The sequence below is a fragment of the Tachypleus tridentatus genome, chromosome 13 (assembly GCF_004210375.1).
Source record: "Tachypleus tridentatus isolate NWPU-2018 chromosome 13, ASM421037v1, whole genome shotgun sequence".
Classification (NCBI taxonomy): Eukaryota; Metazoa; Arthropoda; class Merostomata; order Xiphosura; family Limulidae; genus Tachypleus; species Tachypleus tridentatus.
In genome coordinates, this window is record NC_134837.1 from 202552330 (window position 1) to 202571926 (window position 19597).

Sequence of the window (19597 nt, forward strand, 5' to 3'; positions counted from 1 at the left end):
AAACAATATAAACTAAGTGTTGACAGACAAAACTTGGTTAGATCAGCTGTGTAGTTGTGTGTTGTATGAAAACATTTACGGCAGACAGTACTTCAACTCTTGAATAACCATCTTAAATGGAAGTTCTTGACCTTCCAGATGTGACCTATTATCCTCCTAGCTTATGTTGAAATGGTTTCTTCTCATCAGTATATAACAAAACCATTCTAAGTTATCAGTAATGTAAAGTCAGTTTTTATGAACTCTTCTAGGTCATCACTTACCTCTTCTTTTCTGTAGATTTGCATTGCTGGTGGCTGTGTTACTGTTTTCAGAATCACTGTCACTGCTGTCTGCATTTCCATCACTGTCTAATGACAGTCTAAAATATTACAATAAATGCTATTTAAAAAAACTGGTTCATGTTGAAAATATTAACATTTTCTAGAAAATGTCAGACCAAAACATACCTCTAACAACTTTATATAAACATGAAGATTTATATAAAAACTTCTACCAGAAGAGCTGATAAAAAAACTATGGTAACAATATATTTGTTCTCAATTATGAGTGACTGACAAGTTACACAAGCCTGAATGACCACTGTCAAGATCAGTTGGATGTCCTCACAGTTTAAAAGGTGTTTTCCACTCTCATGATTATGTTATAATGTTTTTTTAAATTATTTGGTAACAATAATCCATAGTCTAGTTGATATAATGATGATGACAAATAAGAACTTAATGATTCTACAAGCTGCCTTTAATTGCAAACAAATAACATTCAAGTAACTAAGTATGTATGATTGTTAACAAACCCAACTACTTCACTTTATGACTGACACTATTAACTAATGATTCACCATTCTCATAATATACTCTAATATTTCATTCCTCTCCAAATCTGGATTTTTAATATTAAATTAAGAACTAAAGTATTCCAACACTAATTTTGACAAACCATATTAATGCATGCACTCTCTAGTTAAGATCTACGTTAAAGCTTACAATAATAGGCTGATTTATTATTACAAATATTAGAACTGTCAATAAACAAGAATCAGTCATTTCACATAAATTCTCACATTCAGAACCACATTGTCAGTTGTGTTGTTATTCTAGAAATTCAACACTAAACAAAAATAACTATTTTTGTAACTATAGTAATTTACATTATGAGTTTGTCTATTTGTAAACTCTCTTCACAATTATGGAGCTAGCGGGTGTGGACATGGAGCGTGTTCTTAACTACATGGAGCAGCCCTCCCTTTCAAGAAAAAGATATACACAAGTTTATAAAGTAAAATTGTGTTTCAAAAACACTTTCTAGACTGGCAGGACACTACATCAAGAACTAAGTAGTCGTCACGTGTCTGTGTTTCTGCTCAGGAACTAAGTAGTCGTCACGTGTCTGTGTTTCTGCTCAGGAACTAAGTAGTCGTCACGTGTCTGTGTTTCTGCTCAGGAACTAAGTAGTCGTCACGTGTCTGTGTTTCTGGTCAGGAACTAAGTAGTCTGTGTTTCTGGTCGCTAAGTCTGTGTTTCTGGTCAGGAACTAAGTAATCGCCACGTGTCTGTGTTTCTGGTCAGGAACTAAGTAATCGCCACGCGGTCTGTGTTTCTGGTCAGGAACTAAGTAGTCGTCACGTGTCTGTGTTTCTGGTCAGGAACTAAGTAGTCGTCACGTGTCTGTGTTTCTGGTCAGGAACTAAGTAATCGTCACGTGTCTGTGTTTCTGGTCAGGAACTAAGTAATCGTCACGTGTCTGTGTTTCTGGTCAGGAACTAAGTAATCGTCACGTGTCTGTGTTTCTGGTCAGGAACTAAGTAATCGTCACGCGTGTCTGTGTTTCTGGTCAGGAACTAAGTAATCGTCACGTGTCTGTGTTTCTGGTCAGGAACTAAGTAATCGTCACGTGTCTGTGTTTCTGGTCAGGAACTAAGTAATCGTCACGTGTCTGTGTTTCTGGTCAGGAACTAAGTAGTCATCGCGTGTCTGTGTTTCTGGTCAGGAACTAAGTAGTCATCACGTGTCTGTGTTTCTGCTCTTAATTGTTATGGTTCATCCATCCCTATTTTGCATAGATTGAAATTTAGCAATTATGAATTCAACACCAACATTAAGAATGTTAAGTTTTTTAAATACTTGTGTAATATCAGAAAAACAGTAGTAGTACTCAAATGTCAAATACACAATATCAGTAACCATACATAGATAATATCTAGTTTCACAAACTGCAATTGTCCCTACCAGTGTAGGAAACCTTCCTTCAACTTTTCAGATTTTAGGTACCTAGTAAAAACTCTCAGCTATAGTAGTACTAGTAAGTATATATTAACATCTGTTAACAGAGCTGGTACACTTAACAAAAGCTACATTCTTACTATTTTCAATACAGTTGTTGTGCTGTAATACAGTTATTATTAATAAACATTTTTGTCATGAAAAGTGGATATAATAAAAGTTTTCAAACCTAAAGAAACTCACTACCTTTAACATAAACAATATGGCTGTAATACGTATTATGAAAACAAGCCAATCTCCCTTTCTGTCACATCCTCCTCATAATTTGTGTCAAGCAAAATATTTCAGATAAAATTACTGTCAATTGTTGTTATAACAATTTAGTGTTGTTCAAGATAATTTTGTTTGTATATTTATCTTAATTTCAAAAATAATTTCCTTTATCATAGCAAGTTTTACAGATTATCTTCTAATGATCCTTTATTAGGTTATGCAAGTATATTAACATGAAAAATTTAATAAAAAACACATGGGACTAAATTCTTAATTAGCTAACTGACACTGTTATAACATTTATATAACAGAATATGTCATATAAGTTATTTGTATTATATTGAAACATCAGATCTAACACTTCTAGTTGTTTGAATAAAAGATCCAACAGAATTATTTTGATATATAGTTTCATATTCAGCAACCTTCCTACTAAATTTTGTCAGAACAAAGCATACAAGTTTTGTATGTTTTAGGTTTTAAAAGTTAAAACAGATCCAATGAGTAAACTTAATGTGCTGTTCATTGCAAGATCCAAGTAAAATGAAAACCAAACAATGTATTTCTGTCATTAATTTAATAAAGACACTTAAGTAAATAATGGAATTAATCACCCACTTAATTTTGATTTCAAAATTGTTATTCACAACTACTAACTGAAAATTAATTATTGTTTACCAACAGTAAATGATTTCTACAATAGAATTTAGTTAAATTAGATCTATCTTTGTTATACAATTCATGTAGGTATTTTTTAAACATTCTGTATACAACACACCAACTAGTTTGATACAGTTTAACATTACATTCTTGTACAACTATATCACTACGTCTTTATTGTCATGTAAATAGCTGATATAGATAGATCACTTCAGTTTTCCCCAGTATCATTCAGACTAATTAAACATACACTTTCAGTTTCAACTGACACTACACCTACTTAGTGTTAACATTTGAGTCACATTATCAAATGTAGTTCACATATGATTTCTAATTACGTACTAGTGCATGTGTTTATTATTATTATGTAAGATGGAACAGCTTGAGCATATATTTAGTGTCACACCGGAAGTTGGATGATAGCACTGCCAGTGAAGTGAAACATTATTGTTGGGCCTATGGATATTTTCCAATGTTCTACTATATTCATTCTTCTAAACAAACATTTCCAAGTAGATACATGTCTGTTTTTAATCGACTTTTAAACTCCAGAATTTTTTTAAATTCTATGTTCTTATTCTTTATACAATATTTAGTGAGACATTTGTTTATTATTCATGTTGGTTCACATTCTCTACATATGCTTTCTCCAAAATTCTCCTATCCCTAACAAAAGTGGATAGTGGAAAAGAATGAGCTAGCGCAGATAGCTCACCTGTAGCTCTGCACGAACTTCACAACAAAACAAACCTCTCGCCCTAGACATCAGTTTTATTACGTTTGTCCCCTTAAACATTATTATTATCTGACGATACATAATATCTTGGTAGTTTGTTTTTTGTACTTTGAAATAAAACTAATTCTTACCAGTAAACATTGATAAACGAAAACTAAAACGGATCTCCATTTTTTGTACCCCTGGTTGAAAATTACTGACCTACCCAGCACTGTGCGTTTTATCATAGCAAAGCCACAACGAGCGATGTACTTTCTCAATCATGGCAAATCCAAGACGCGTTACAGGGACATAACCATACCATTTTTGTTCATTCTGTAACATTATTTCCCTAAATTTCGATACACAAAACCCCAATATCACCCATCACTGTAAAATATCAGCACACAGTAAATAAACCCAATTCACATTTTCAGTTTCAATAACTAATCTGCTCTAAAGTTAATATTTGTCTTATTGGGTGTTAACCAATAACTAAAAAGAACGAGGAATCATGAATGTTTTCATTATGCAGAAAGAAATGCAACTTATGCGTATCTTATACAAATAAACTGGTTTAGGTGCAACAAATGTACAGAATAGAATGGTTATCCAGAATCAGTTTAATAAGAGCTTGAAAAAAAAATCAACAAATTATTCCAAAACGTCAATATACAGGTTTTTTGCAGAGCTGTACTAAATGTAAAATGTCTATACTACTTCCCTAATTTTCATCCTGTATAACGACTCAAAGAATGGCTCCAAGTTCATTTGTTGTGTTTTTTTTTTTTTAAATACAACCTTTTAGTGCATAGCTCTGCCATTTCTTGACCAATTTGAGATCTAACTACTGATTTGTAGTCGGGAGGTCAAACCCTTTCGATTGATATATCTAATCACACTTAAAGTCTCATAGGTTAATTTATTCTAATCCCATCTAAAATAATTTTAATTTGGGGGTAGGATGGTAGAAATCCTCAAGAGTTTAAAAGTCGAATCAGGTATAAGACTACCCCACAGTTGGTATTGCAGGCGCAAAAATATTAGTTAATAAAAAGGGATAGAAATGTATCAGTTTAATTTATTCCAATCCTGCCTAAAATAATTACATGCCACGGCTATTGAGGATTCCCTCTTGTTTTGTTGCTAATGCTGCCGCTTTAAATCAGTATAATTCAAGATTTGTTTTCAATTAGAAATCGAGTATACGTGGCGTGAAATTCAACAAAAACATTTTTGCACAGATTTAAACTGCAAACTAGAAGTAAAAAATAAAAACCGGATACTTCAACACTCGAGAAATCGATGTGCATTCTTGTAGAACTTCCAAGATTTATATCGACCCATATACCTAGGGAAGTTTATTGATCGTTGTTTCTCTCATAACACTGGCGAAATCTCTGGCCTGTCTATTCAGCAAAAATGCAAATTTACGAAAATTGTACTTCACCACGTCCACGTAAACATCTTACTTTATAAACATTTTGAATTTCGTTTCCCGGATATGTTTCAACAACAGGTTTTTTTCCTTCTGGCTTTGATAAAAGATAGTTGGATTAAAAGGTATTTCGCAGCAGGTGATGTGATAATTCGTTAAAACTCATTCACGTGTAAGTACAATGATACCATAACAACGTATCAAATACAAATGGAAGCCTATACAATGTTACAGTTTTTATACGATATTGTATTAAAGAACACGAGGTATGAAGTTTATTCGAGTTTTCTATCAACAAAACATTGACATATTCCCTACCGTCCACTCCTACTTAAATTTAACATTGACAAGTACCTACAATTAAAACTAACAATTAATATGGGGAATCAGCTTTTGGTAACAAAATGAATATCTAGTTGATTTTCAGAATTTAAATTAACAGAATTTGTATTTCTATAATAAATTTCGTGTATTAGCGGTTAAAAAAATAATATATAAACAAAAAGGATGGATCCTACAATCAGACACAGAACATGCGAAACATTAACAACACAAGTGATAACTTAATTATTGAAAACTTCTGTATAAAACAATTATTCAAACGTGTGTATTGATGCAATTATATTCGTAAGTATCAAGTATGGGCTTGTGTTTCTTTAAAATGTTTAAAAAACAAAAGAATGTGGAAAAATCAGTTTATGTCGATTCATGTACTGATATAAGTATGACAAAAATTAAACTTACCTGATGCAATACATTCACCCATATTTTCAAAAGAAAACAAAATACTTAGAGAAAATAATTTGCCTGTAATTGGCTACACAAAGAGTTTTTATAACGCCGCCTACAGCAGTACAAAATAACGGAAATATTTACTTACATTGTAAAAGGTTCCAAACAATGACACACGATTGATTTTCCTTACAAAACAAATGATGCAAAATCGCAATAAGAAACAAACCAAACTAATCATTGCATTTACATTACTCAAAACTAACCTCTGAATGAAACAAACTCAGAGACGTAATACAAAGAAAACATTCCTGTTTCTTTTTGGTTTTCATTCGCTAACTATTCTTGTATCATCCACAAAAGTGTAACCCTCATAACCCTTTCAGTGTCACAGATTGTTATATATCTTTTCTTCAAGTTCAAACTTGAAATATGAAAATCAAACGATACCGGAGAACAGCCGTGTAGATCAGACGTCCAAGTGTGACGGTTTAGTTTGTTTGAATTTCGCGAAAAGCTACTCAAGGGTTATCTGCGCTAGCTTTTGTTTTGTTTTGAATTTTCGCGCAAAGCTACTCGAGGGTTATCTGCGCTAGCCGTCCCTAATTTAGCAGTGTAAGACTAGAGGAAAGGCAGCTAGTCATCACCACCCACCGCCAACTCTTGGGCTACCCTTTTATCAACGAGCTGTGGGATTGACAGTGACATTATAATACCTCCACGGCCGAAAGGGCGAGCATGTTTGGTGTGACGGGGATTCGAATCCGCGACCCTCAGATTACGAGTCGAGCACCCTAACCACCTGGCCATGCCGGCCCCCCAAGTGTAATGGACAAGAACAGTTGTATCAGTCAGCGTCGTCAAAGAGCTGTACATTATAGAAACTAGATGGTAAGGGTCAAGGGCAATTTAGACATGTCCGAGGGTTGTGTACGAAGATACCCCAGCCCACTAATACAACAACTATTCTAACATCAATACTTGAAGGCCTAATTACCAACTAACGACTTCCCACCCCTTTCTAAAGTCTGTAACAGATGGCTTTATCTCGTGCTATTGTGAAGAAGGTCCACCCTCTCTAGACAGTAAAACAAGTGTGCAAGCAACATCCTTTCCCCTCTAAGCTAGCCACAAAAACATTTTTAAAATATAACTGCCTCACATTCTGGTCATTAGTTCAAAACTACCTAGCAGTATTTAAAATTACTCCTTTTATAGTTCAGCTTTCGATGAATCATCTTTCATATCGGGACCGTCTCTACAGTTAAAATTTCCCACCCTAGCAATGTCTCTCTACTGTGAATTAGACTGTATACAGTGCACGAGGGACACAAATCGAAGTCTATACAATATTTCTATAGTTCACAATTTTACACCACGTGGTATTAAGTTCATTCGGTTCTTCTAGTAATTAAACATTGACACATCCCATACTGTCCACTCCTACTTTTAATAAGGACTCTTACTGGTCTTACATTTACTTATTTTTTCATGCAAAATGTTTGTGTCGTTTAAGTTGTATATATTTAAATCTATAAAACAAGAAAAGCCTTGCTAGTCATATAATTTAAATCCACTATAAACGTTAACAGTGTGTGTCAAAACAAAACGCCCAATTACGAATGTTGGAAAACTGCCAAGCGAATTCATGCCAGTTTTTTCGAACAAGCAAACACCAGACGGGTTATATTATTAGTATACAGAACACATTTAAATCATAGACTTTTGTAATTTTAATATGAACATCGAAATTAAAAAAACAACAAAAAACACACAATCGTGACATATCATAAACGTTTCTGGTGAAATGCGTATCAGTTCCGTTGGGGTGACCCAGTAGTAAGCTTCAGAACTCATTAAAATTTAGCGTTAAATCCCCTCAATACCAACAGTGCTGACAGCCCATTCTACAAATTTTCTCACGAACAAGATACTTCAGTTTGAATATATTTCTAATAACATTAAATCGCAATACAACGGCACAAAAACAATTCCATAGAAATTTAGTTTCCTTTTAATTGTATTAGCTTATTTTTTGACGAATCATGTCTGGTTTTTAAATATCTTTTGCTCTTACCGGCTGTGTGATAAATCATCTTGTCGATAAACGATCATTTCGATCGCTACTGACACACACGATAAAGTAACATACAATGTTAACCCTAACTCGGTCTAGCGCTACTTAGTGTAATGTTTGAACATAGTTGTGTTTCTCCATGGTACAAACAGTTGCACTCAAAGAACAAAAAATAAAACGAATTCACTACATGAGTGGGAATAAACGCCGAACTGAAGAGGCGAGTGGCTAAGTTAATGTTCAATAATCCCCTTTTAAAACTGACCGGATTACCTTTTATATTGAGCAAGTATACCGAGAGTGTAGGTGTTCGTCCTAACGTCAAGTGAAAGGAAACCTCCTGGCGGCGGGTTGACGACCTGAGCACAAGATCAGCGCCCGACAGGTTACACCAACAGATGTCGTCTGTAGCAAGTTTGTGAATATCCCTCTTCCAACAGGCTACAGAAAACTGACCAAACTTTTTACAACAGAAGTGGTGACCTTAGTAACATGATAAGGAAATGCCTGAATATCCGATACAAAACCACGCCAAACCAGCACAAGTTAAATTCCTCGGTTCAGGAGACCAAAAAGAATTATGAATAAAGAACTCTTACCACCAACAGATATTTTTGGTGTATTTTCAAACGAACTACTTGTAGCGTATACTTAATTACATAAAGAAGCATAATCCGATGGGTATACCTCCCGACAAACTTATCCCTAAAGCGATAGTTACTGGTTTTCCCACATGATCCGTCCTTTTTCTTATGTGATTTAAGTACGAACTAGATTTGAAGACCCTTTTTATAAACTTTACTTAGGCTTAAGCACTCTTAACCAAATCGCACGTGTAGATTTATGTCTTAAGTACTAATGCCTGTATGAATTAGCTGTTGCTTCTCATAAAAGTATACTTAAGTTTTAATTAATATCTACCTGAAACTGATGTTACAACATACTAAAAAAATTCTCTGTCTAACATTTACAAGCACTCCCTTTTGGTGTTATTCCGAAAGATGGCATTGTTTGGAGGCATGCAAATATCGCATTCTCAACTACGGAAGCTGATTTTGCTGTTACTAGAATAGCACACACCCCAGACTTGCGTACTCACAGTGGGGAGCCTTAAAGTTAATAAAAAAACTAAAATAGTTTACTGTGGATTCGCTAGTGTGTGCATTATATACAAATTTATACACCATACTATGTTATACACGAATTTAAATACCGTACTGTGCGAATGTGTGTGATATACAAGTTTAAATGCTGTATTATACAGGCCATAAAAGCGTCTTAATACCAGCAAATGTTCGTCTTAAACAAATCTATTGTGAACCATAGTAGCGATTTAGAACAGAGATCGCAAGAAATTGCACAAAACCCTAATAGAACATTTTAGCAAAAAATCACCTTAAACAGTAAGATTCCTTTCAAATGCTTTACAACCGTAACTACTGATTACTAAGGCTGTACATCAAAAATCATGCATGTTAGATGTTTGTTTAGTGTATTTCGCGCAGGCTACACGAGGGCTCTGCCTTAATATCCATAATTTAGAAGTGCAAGGCTACACGAGGGCTCTCTGCCCTAATATCCATGATTTAGAAGTGCAAGACTACAAGGAAGGGAGCTAATCACCACCAACCACAGACGAATAATGGAATTAATCGTAACATATAACGCTTCCATGGCTGAAAGTGTAAGCATATTTGGTAGGACGGGGATTCTAACCCTCGACTGTCAGACTGCGAGTCGAGCGTCCTAATGACCTCATGTTAGACTTACAAGACTGACCTGCCGGTTCGTATTCTCTCGCCAGCCTACAATAAAAACTATTTGGTACACTTCACCTTCAGCTTTGTAGAATACTAAACAGGGGCGTAGGCTTATAAAAAAGTCGATTTGCTTTATTATTTCACATAACCTAAAAACTGTCCAAATACTGGTATAAATAATGTTATCATTACCCTTCAAAGTTAGCTTTCTTACCATTGTCTGGTGTTCTTTTAAAACGCTTAAGAACAGGTTAAAGAAGGAATTACCAGCATTTAATAGATAAAAATTAGATAGATGACTAACATATAATATTCAATGCTTTGTACACTATACAAACGGTATCTTTAAGGAGCCAACCCCTATATGTAATATTAAGTTATTGAGTGAAAACAATCAATATACATATTAATTATTACATATTTGCAGAATAATTACTTTAAAAGACATGAAGGTTTATGTTTATTTAAAACTATGTTTTAGACACAAATGCTTTATTTGAAAAAGCCTGCTTTTTCTATCACTAATTTTTTCTATGGAATTAATGACAGTTAGTCTAAACATGTTTGCCTATTGCTATGCATTACAGATGTAAAACTTAAACTATAAATGCTTACTACATTTAAACTAATCTACATGACAATCTCCAGTTCCAGCTTAACATTTTATATCTCAAACACGTGATCAAATAGTCAATAGCTACAGTAAATCATCAGGAACCATATCGTGCAATCCTTTACCCATAGTTGAGCATAAAAAAAGCAAGAAATATAAAAAGCGGAAATTTAAAAAACCTGCACACAGGGGTCGTAAATAAAGTAAGAAAAAGTCCGGAAATACTGTACATATATTTTCAAATTAGAAGTCCTTATTTTGACTCCATCAAATGTAATTCTAGATAACATCATGAAATTAAATAAAGATTTGTAGTTTGAGTAAATAATGTCTACACTATTTCCAGCCTTGTTTCCTTACTTTCTTATGATCCACATTTCAAGAATTTCAAAATTCCTAATTTGTCTTATTGTTAGTAAGGATATGCATCTTGGTAAGTGCACTTTCTGCGGAGTAACAATATAGAACGTTTAGTTTTCTCGTAAGGGAGCCCTAAACACAAGGTAGATAGTGTTTTTTTTTTATTAAATAGTACTCTGCGTTAGAAAGAAGGCTTAGCTACACAATTATGATTTCATCAATAAATGTAGTTTATCTATGAGAATCACAAAAAAGCCATACATAACAACTATAATGTACTTGCGATCCCTAAGTTTACACTAAACGGAACAATAATTACTTCAGCTTTGAGTGATATATAGTGATCGAATAATGGGAATTAGCCGTCACTATTATAACGCTACCACAGTCCAAAAATTGCAAAAGTATTTTGCGATAATAGGTCGCAAACCTTGGACTCCTTTAATAGTTCAGAATGTTAACCACTAAGCCTTGGGCATTAAAATTCCTCGAGGTTAAAGCGTTTCAAACTTATTCTCACACTGATTACTGATGTCACAGTTATCCTCTGCTGTTTTCGAAACTTGAAGTGACTCACGAGCTGCTGGACCTAAACACAGACAGAAAAGTAAGCTATTACAATGCAGTACTACTATAATTATTTGTTAACATTTAACACTGGGAGTAATAAGCATTTAGAACGGAGGAACGAAATAATCAGAAGGATTTGTTTAATAAGTTTGAAATGCAGCACGCGTCAGCTTTAGTGACCTCAATTTTCTTAATTCAATGAAGGTTTATGGTTAAAACAGAGCTGAAAATTGTATATTTTAATCGTATGTTGTATTTGTCGAAAAGTGAAGGCTAAATCATCTAGGAGAAACTCTTACTTGAATTAGTATGCGATAGAAGGGGAGAGACCCCAGTAATACATTAAACAAAGGAAAAGTAATAGCAAAAGTCGAAAACGTTATTCGCAATGTAAAAATACAGTGATAATGTAAAAAGGGATGCATTTAACAGCCCACAGCTAGGACAAGTGGGCTTGTTCAAAACGTGAATATAAGTGACCACAACTTGAAAAGTCGTTTTTAAAAATAGTAGCCGACAGTCACTCAAATAAACCCTTATGAAGATGGATGTGTCTGAGGAGCACATTAGGCATATAATGCTTTATGAGTTTAAAAAAGGCAATAGTGCAGCAGAAACTACATGAAACGTTCAAGATGTTTATGGTGCAGAGTATCTCAATGAAAGAAAATGAAGATGGTTTCAGAAGTTTATATCAGGTGACTACAGCTTAAGAGATGCATCACGTTAGATTGTCTTGTTAAGTTTAATGATGACTTGCTGCTGGCTACACTTGATGAAGATTGTGCTGTAACAGTTGAAGAACTAGCATAGAAGCTAAATTGAATCCATTCAGCAGTTTACCATCTGCAACAGCATTAAAATGTGTCAAAATTTGGAAAATGGATCCTTCATGATCTGACAGAAACCAAGATAAGAGCAAGAGTGGACAATTGCACTTCTCTGTACTCTCGTGAACGTAACTCACCTTTTTTGGATGGGTGAGTGACAGGAGATCAAGAATTGATATTTTATAAAAATGTTAACCGCCGCAGACAATGGCTCAGTGCAGGCAAACTGGCTAAAGCACAGCCCAAAATGGACCTACACCCCAGGAAAATTTTATTAAGCGTTTGGTGGGATATTGTTGGTGTGATCCACTTTGAGTTGCTATAATGCAATGCAACGATTACATCAGACTTCTATTGTCAACAGTTAGAGCGCTTGAATGTTTGGACTGAAAGAAAAAAGGCCTGCTTTGATCAATCGTAAAGGTCTTGTGTTACACCTGGATAAAGCACGGCTCCATACAGCAAGGATCACATCTGGAAAGACTGAAGAACTAGACTGGGAAAAAACTTCCACATCCTCCTTATTCTTCAGACCTTGCCCCATCTAATTATCATCTATTCCGAAGTTTGCAGAACTATCTTGATGGAAGAGAGCTTGGAACACATGAAGATGTCAAACCTACCCTCCCGACATTCATTTCCTGCAAACCCAAGGAATTTTATAGACGTGGCATTCTGAAGCTTCTGAATTGTTGGCAGCAAGTAATAATAATAATAATAATAATAATAATAATAATAATAATAATAATAATAATACTAATACTAATACTAATAATAATAATGGAACATACATTATTGATTGAATTACAATAAAAATGTTTAAAATCCTTTCTTTTTTCTAAACCTAAATTCAGACATTACTTAAGGGATGACCTGATATATACTTGTTTTCCATTAGTCAGTTGTTGGTACGCTTCTTGATATTACAGTGTTCTAGAAAAATACCAAAACAAACAAACAAAAACAGTTCCATCTCGGTAAAATCATCGTTGTTAGAATTTTATTTAGAAGTTCGAGTAATTTAAATTTTAAATAGTGTCTCCTTTTACAGCTTCATTTCAGTGACATCACACATCACATCTTAATTAAATAATCATTAGATAATTAAGTAATTAGAAAGCTTATGTACAATACTGATGAATCTTTTAAACTTTGTGTAACTCGTACGTTATTTGAAGCCATGTAGCCAGAAAGTAATTTGGTATATTAATTGTTTAGAAACAATTAAAAGTAACTAATAATTATTGGGTTAATTAAAAACGGACTTTTTGTTACCGGACTTCGTGAAAAGACTTCTCAGTTGATTTGGTCGCCCACAGCACCAAGTTTCAGTCCATATATCGGTCTTGAAGAGTTGGGAGGGTGAGGTTCGAATGACCTGACCTCTTCCTTCTTTCTTTACTGTTGTAAATTTTTATTACTGTGGGCTATTGTATTTTATTTTTATTTTGTTTGTTTATTTACCATTTAACTCCTTCTAAGGTCTATGTCCATGTATTTTATCTCATTTCTGTTTTGTTTATCGTGCAGCCAGTTTTATTTCCTGTATTGTTGTCTTGTTCATGGACTGTTACAATACGTATGTGATCAGTACGGTTTTATTATGTTTATGACTAGCGTGGGGCACTCTTCTTGTGCGTTTCGATACTGTGTCAATGTTCGAGTTTAATGTTTGTTCTCGACTGTTTGGCTCCTACTTGTAAAGCGCTATTTTTGTATTTTGTTTTTGACGGCAATGGGGCGAAACCTCATCTCCAGCTAGCTAACCACTCGGCCCTATGAGAAAGAAACTAATATATTTAACCCTTTGTAGGAATAACAGAGGATTTGAAAAACCCTCTCAGAAGAAGAGTTACTACCGTAAGCCATTTAACACAAAGCACGCCTATCTGCAGTTATCACTGACACTCAACACCATGCATGTCTTATACCTTCTTATGTGCAACACATACTAACACAGCGATCTAGATAATAAACGCACGGGTTTACTGGCGCGGAACAATAGTAAACAAAACGTTTCTATTTCAGAAGTTATACGTCACACTCATGTGGTTAAGTGTATCTGGTGAAACGACGTGCTATATTTTACTGTTTGAAACATAAAATTCCTCGAGACGGGCGCATTCATCCGCAAGTTAATTATCTTTTAGGAATATCCGTTAAAGTCCACCGAATTACGTTTTTCTGGATATATAAATAAACAAGCTTGTGTGAGTGAAGCACGAAATGAATCGGAAATAAGAATTACTCATTTCATAAATATTACTAAAAATATTCTTATTTGATAAGTTGTTCGATTTTATCAAGAAATTCTGGCGTTATTAGAGCATACACGCATTCTTCTAAACTTACCATGTACAAGTAAATAGTAAATTAATATAATTATTTTCACGGACGCCTTTTGTTAAACAATTCTTAAAACAAGTCAATCATGTTAAAACTCTTTCCTGTGCATGAGCTATAAAATAAATCTTAAAAACAGTAAACCCAATACACACAATTTTCCCTGTAGTATTAAACCTGCCAAAAAAAAAATAAAATAACGTTTGTCATTTTGAGACCAATTTAATGGTGATTTTTATGTTGTTTATCTCCAACTTCTCACCCTAATGATAATCAAGGCAGGAGTACAAACACTGGGTACCTAACCATCGTTAGATTGAGACAGGACTAAAATAATTCACACAATATGCCATATGAAATATACAAAAGCTGTCCTTTTAACACCAGTACAAACAGTCCCTGGGTCACTGCACACAACAGACTGTCACAAACAGTACACTACTTTTACACAATACCTGTACCCATCGATTTTCATGAACAATAATCGTTAAGATATAAACCAGATTAAACAAACAAACCTCAATTGTTAACAATTTTTACTTGGCTTAAGATCAGAATTTAATTGTAAGAATGAATAAAACACAACACTTCTTATTTTACGCGTTCTAATACATACTATTAAAACATTTCACCCAAGCTTATGACAAAACAGCAAGCAATGTTGGTTTTTGTACACTACGAAAACTGTCACGTCAAGCATGACAAATATTTTACCGTTCCTTAGAGATCATGAAACCGAGTTTTGTTACATATCGTACACCCAACTAAGAAAAATCAACAATTTATGCAAGTCCTTGACTTAGTTACTATAGCAACACACGGCAGACGAAGCATTTTACTCCACATAGCCTTGTATTGAGAAAATGTGATTTTAAAATGTTCCCTAACCCACAAGCTGAGTCACATAAGCCTAACACGATGCAGGAAATATGCCAGCATTCATGTCTACAACTAAAAAACGGTTCAACATGCGAATGGTAAGTTAATTGGTTTAATATATTATTATGATTATTATTAAAAGGGTGCAACAAAAAGTCCACTAAAGTAAAACGCGAGGATATGCACGAGAGCTGCCTGCGTACATTGCTATAGCAGTACAAGGTCACAAGGAACCTGTCCCTGCGTGGGCTAGCGACTAGTTTCTAACGTACTATTACATTAGACCTATGATTGAACAACTCTGGATTTTAACCACAACAAAAAGAAACTATTACGTTAACATTAGTTCAACAACAAAACATGCAAGTTCTTAAAAATATTTTCGATGAAATAAAACAGTCATTACAAGAAACATTAAAAAATGACAGAATAAACATTTGTGATAATGGGTTCTTTGTTAGAATGTAACACGAGACATCTATATAAGCTAACTTGCTTAACCTCCTAAGCCTTTGAATCTTTTGAACACCGCATCTCCTGGTGACGTAACTTTAGAAAGACTATGTGACAATCAGGGATCAGTTAGTAACCGTATGTTAGTATAGCTGGAACCACTCAAAGAAACGTTCACATATTTCCAGAATTTAAAGTTCGTTTTCATCATTTGTATCAATACTCAATGTCTAATTATGATGAAACAAACCTTTAAAAGATCTAGTGACGTTTTACACGAATATAAACTTTCTAAAATACAAGTTTTCACACTTTATCTCTTTAAACCTTAATTAAAATATGAATCAATTTCGGTACATTTATTTATCAGCATTACATATTAAGTTTTGCTTCTGTCGAACGAATCAGTACTATCTTAATAGCTGAAAGTTGGTTTCACAAAGAACAACGCACGTTTTCTCAAGGACTAAAGAATATACATTAAAATAAATTTTCGGGAACCTCAATGCTTGAAAATTATAAGTTGTACATTATACATTATTTTTATATATTACTTAAGCCTAAAACGTTAACAAGATTATTGAAATTTTAATAATCATCTGTACATGTTTCGGTATAACTGCATTAAAAGAACTAGAAAATTCCCGTGAATTAGGCTAGGTACAATACATTTAATTTCTGGCAAAATACAAACTTAACACTCTGAACATTTTGATTTTCAAAATTTAAAACGAACATGTATATCAAAACTAAAAGTTTCGATTTTAACGACGATATAGTTCTATTATGCAACATTTCTAAAATTAATGCTCGCAGCTATACAACAGAAAAAAAAACAGAACTAGTGACAAGAAGGAAAAAGGCATTTTTTCAGTTATTTATTCTTTAAAATACGCCTGAGATTTAAAACGCAACACACACACGCCAAGTCTCAAAAAACACCTCACATCTACGTGATACAGTACGCAATCAGCTGGCTGGCAGCCATTTTCGTACTATTATCAGCTGACTGGCGAAATGCGTAACAAAGACAGCTGTTGAGCTCGTTGGTTGCCATGCTTGCAATAAATATTTGTCTGCGCATACGTTATTACTTAACTAAACCAATTACTGGTGCAGTTGTAATAATATCTTATTACACAGGATTTTTAACAATATAAAATTAAGCTAGCTTTGCAGCAAGTTACGCAAGAAGATATGGTTACAACAGCATCGCATTAAATTATACAGGATCTGTAGCAGGGATGGTTACAACAGCATCGCGTTAAATTAGACAGGATCTGTAACAAGGATGGTTACAACAGCATCGCGTTAAATTAGACAGGATCTGTAACAGGGATGGTTACAACAGCATCGCGTTAAATTGGACAGGATCTGTAACAGGGATGGTTACAACAGCATCGCGTTAAATTAGACAGGATCTGTAACAGGGATGGTTACAACAGCATCGCGTTAAATTAGACAGGATCTGTAACAGGGATGGTTACAACAGCATCGCATTAAATTAGACAGGAACTGTAACAGGGATGGTTACAACAACAAGTTCTTTTCGCAATAATATTAAGATCCTTCGATCCATTTATCGTATTTGTAAAATACCATTATTTGCAAAAATAAATTATACAGATTAGACCAGGTAATAGGTTTATTTAATCTAAAACTACTTACTATTAAACGATAATCATAAAGGAGAAGAGGTGGAAGTTAGGGACTTTCTACAAATAAATTTATTTCAAGTAAGAGTAATCAATCAAGATAAAGCTACATAGAAACTTGTTTTTCACTCTAAAGGATAGCTGAAGTGTAATGCGATGTCTTCCATCAGTGATGTTTGAAAACACGTTTAAAATAATAATAACCTGCTCTGCGATTAGAGGTCTATTGAACGACATAGTTTAAGTTCGAACCCTAAAAGGCTAACTTGGTGTTCTATTTTGACTAGAAACAATAATTTATTAAACTAAGTATTGTTGTTAGTACAACTTACACGTAATGTTCTAAAGAATCGATGTAATATATGAAATACACTTTGTAAAAACACTGTATTTATCCTAAACTAACAGATGTATTTTTAAAATAGGCAAAATAAGGAACGTCATAGTATTAACCATTTCATCATCTGACGCATTGGCTTCAGTTTTAACGCAAGGGTTTGTACGTGGTATTACTTTTGTAAGTTATCACGAAAGATAAAGATTTTAAGGTAAAGCTATTTCCACCTACAAATAAAACAATCCTATGGAAAAAACAAGTGTTACTTCAATTTCTACTCGCTCAAGTCTCAGTAAGTTAACCAAGCCTACTCTAATATTAACTTACCTATTCTGAATATTACGATTCAGTTGTTCAAGGTTTTTCTTTCTTTCCCATCCTTCGTCTGTCTTCACCCATGCTTCCCCAGGGGATCGCCAGTCTTTCCCTATGAATGGCATATTTTCAATGAAACTTTCCTGCACTGATACTCAGCTCTTCACGTTCCTGTTCCTCCTTCTGTCCTGGAAAACACTTATGATTAACTTTCACGATCAGCTGCGCTTGTGTTTACAGCTCTGTAATCACTTCTTAGACATGTTGACGGATATTACGTAGATCACGTGACTAGTTTGGGACCTAGTGTTTCTTTAATAGTGATTATTGTATCTAGAAAGATACAAAAATTGGGAATTACTCAAGTTTCGTGTCATAAATATCATTTTCTTAAAATATAAATCAAATACACAATACAATATGTAAGGAACAAAATTAAAATAACCAAGTTCATTTACAACTGGTAACTTTATGTTGCTGCCATCTAGTGAGCATGTTTATAATTTCCTACATTATTGAGATAATGCCCATACTTATTTAATTTGATATTTTTTGGGATTTTAAACTGCCATGTTTATTTTTAAGTAATAAAATTAAACACATATTTAAAAATAGGACATAAACAATAGTAATTTATAAAGTAATAAATAACACAAAACTAAAATCATTCTTACAGTAGAAATTATTTTAAAAGAACGAACTCTCTTTTAGTGATGACCAGAAACCCACCTGAAGTAAAAATGTATTCTCAAGACAGCTGGTATGGGTATTATAACTTTAATTAAAACAAAATACAGAACAACGTTTTGACCTTCGTAGGTCATCTTCAGGTTAACTTGAGAATAAAACTCTATTTTATTGAATGACACTGGAATATTTAGTTTAAGAAATACTTCAGATATCTTAATATTCTTGTTATGCAATACTGTGCAAAGGTGTTAGGACAAGAGAATATTTTGTCTTTCTTTCTATTTTATGAAGCTAATTCTTAAATAACATTATAGACTGTAAACATCAACATAGTAGTAATGCTTCACTGATTCCTGTTGACAACTGAATGAGACAGGGTGAGAATACTTACCATTCGTCAGAATTTCTATATATTTGTACCAAGGACATGTCATAAGAGTTCTGCTTGAGTGAATATACTAATCAAATTTAGGGTTTGAAATAATTGTCATGGTACCTTGTAAAATGTCTAAAGAAGTTAACATGGGTCTAGCATATGATAGTCGTAATTGCTAGAAGAAATCAATTTAATAGCACTCCACAAATAAACCTTGATAAAAACAGTGTTTAACACTATATATTAAGTTTTGTTGTTACACCATGGCCCATAAAATGTAGAGAATTGTCAGCAAAACA

At 33.8% G+C, this 19597-nt stretch overlaps 1 protein-coding gene across 3 annotated transcripts in view; it reads right to left on the reverse strand.

Moving 5' to 3' along the window:
• Positions 1-18487, reverse strand: part of LOC143237792 (F-box only protein 25-like) — a 39020-nt gene extending 20533 nt beyond the window's left edge. For 2 of the 3 annotated variants that reach the window (XM_076477387.1, XM_076477386.1), the window contains exons 1-2: positions 18245-18487; positions 264-361 (exon numbers count right to left, since the gene is read on the reverse strand). In XM_076477387.1, the coding sequence (XP_076333502.1) occupies positions 264-361; positions 18245-18357 (211 nt within the window). In that variant the 5' untranslated portion in view covers positions 18358-18487. The remainder of the gene's footprint in view (positions 1-263; positions 362-18244) is intronic. The other variant, XM_076477388.1, reaches the window with a different exon arrangement.
• Positions 18488-19597: the final 1110 nt, after the last annotated feature.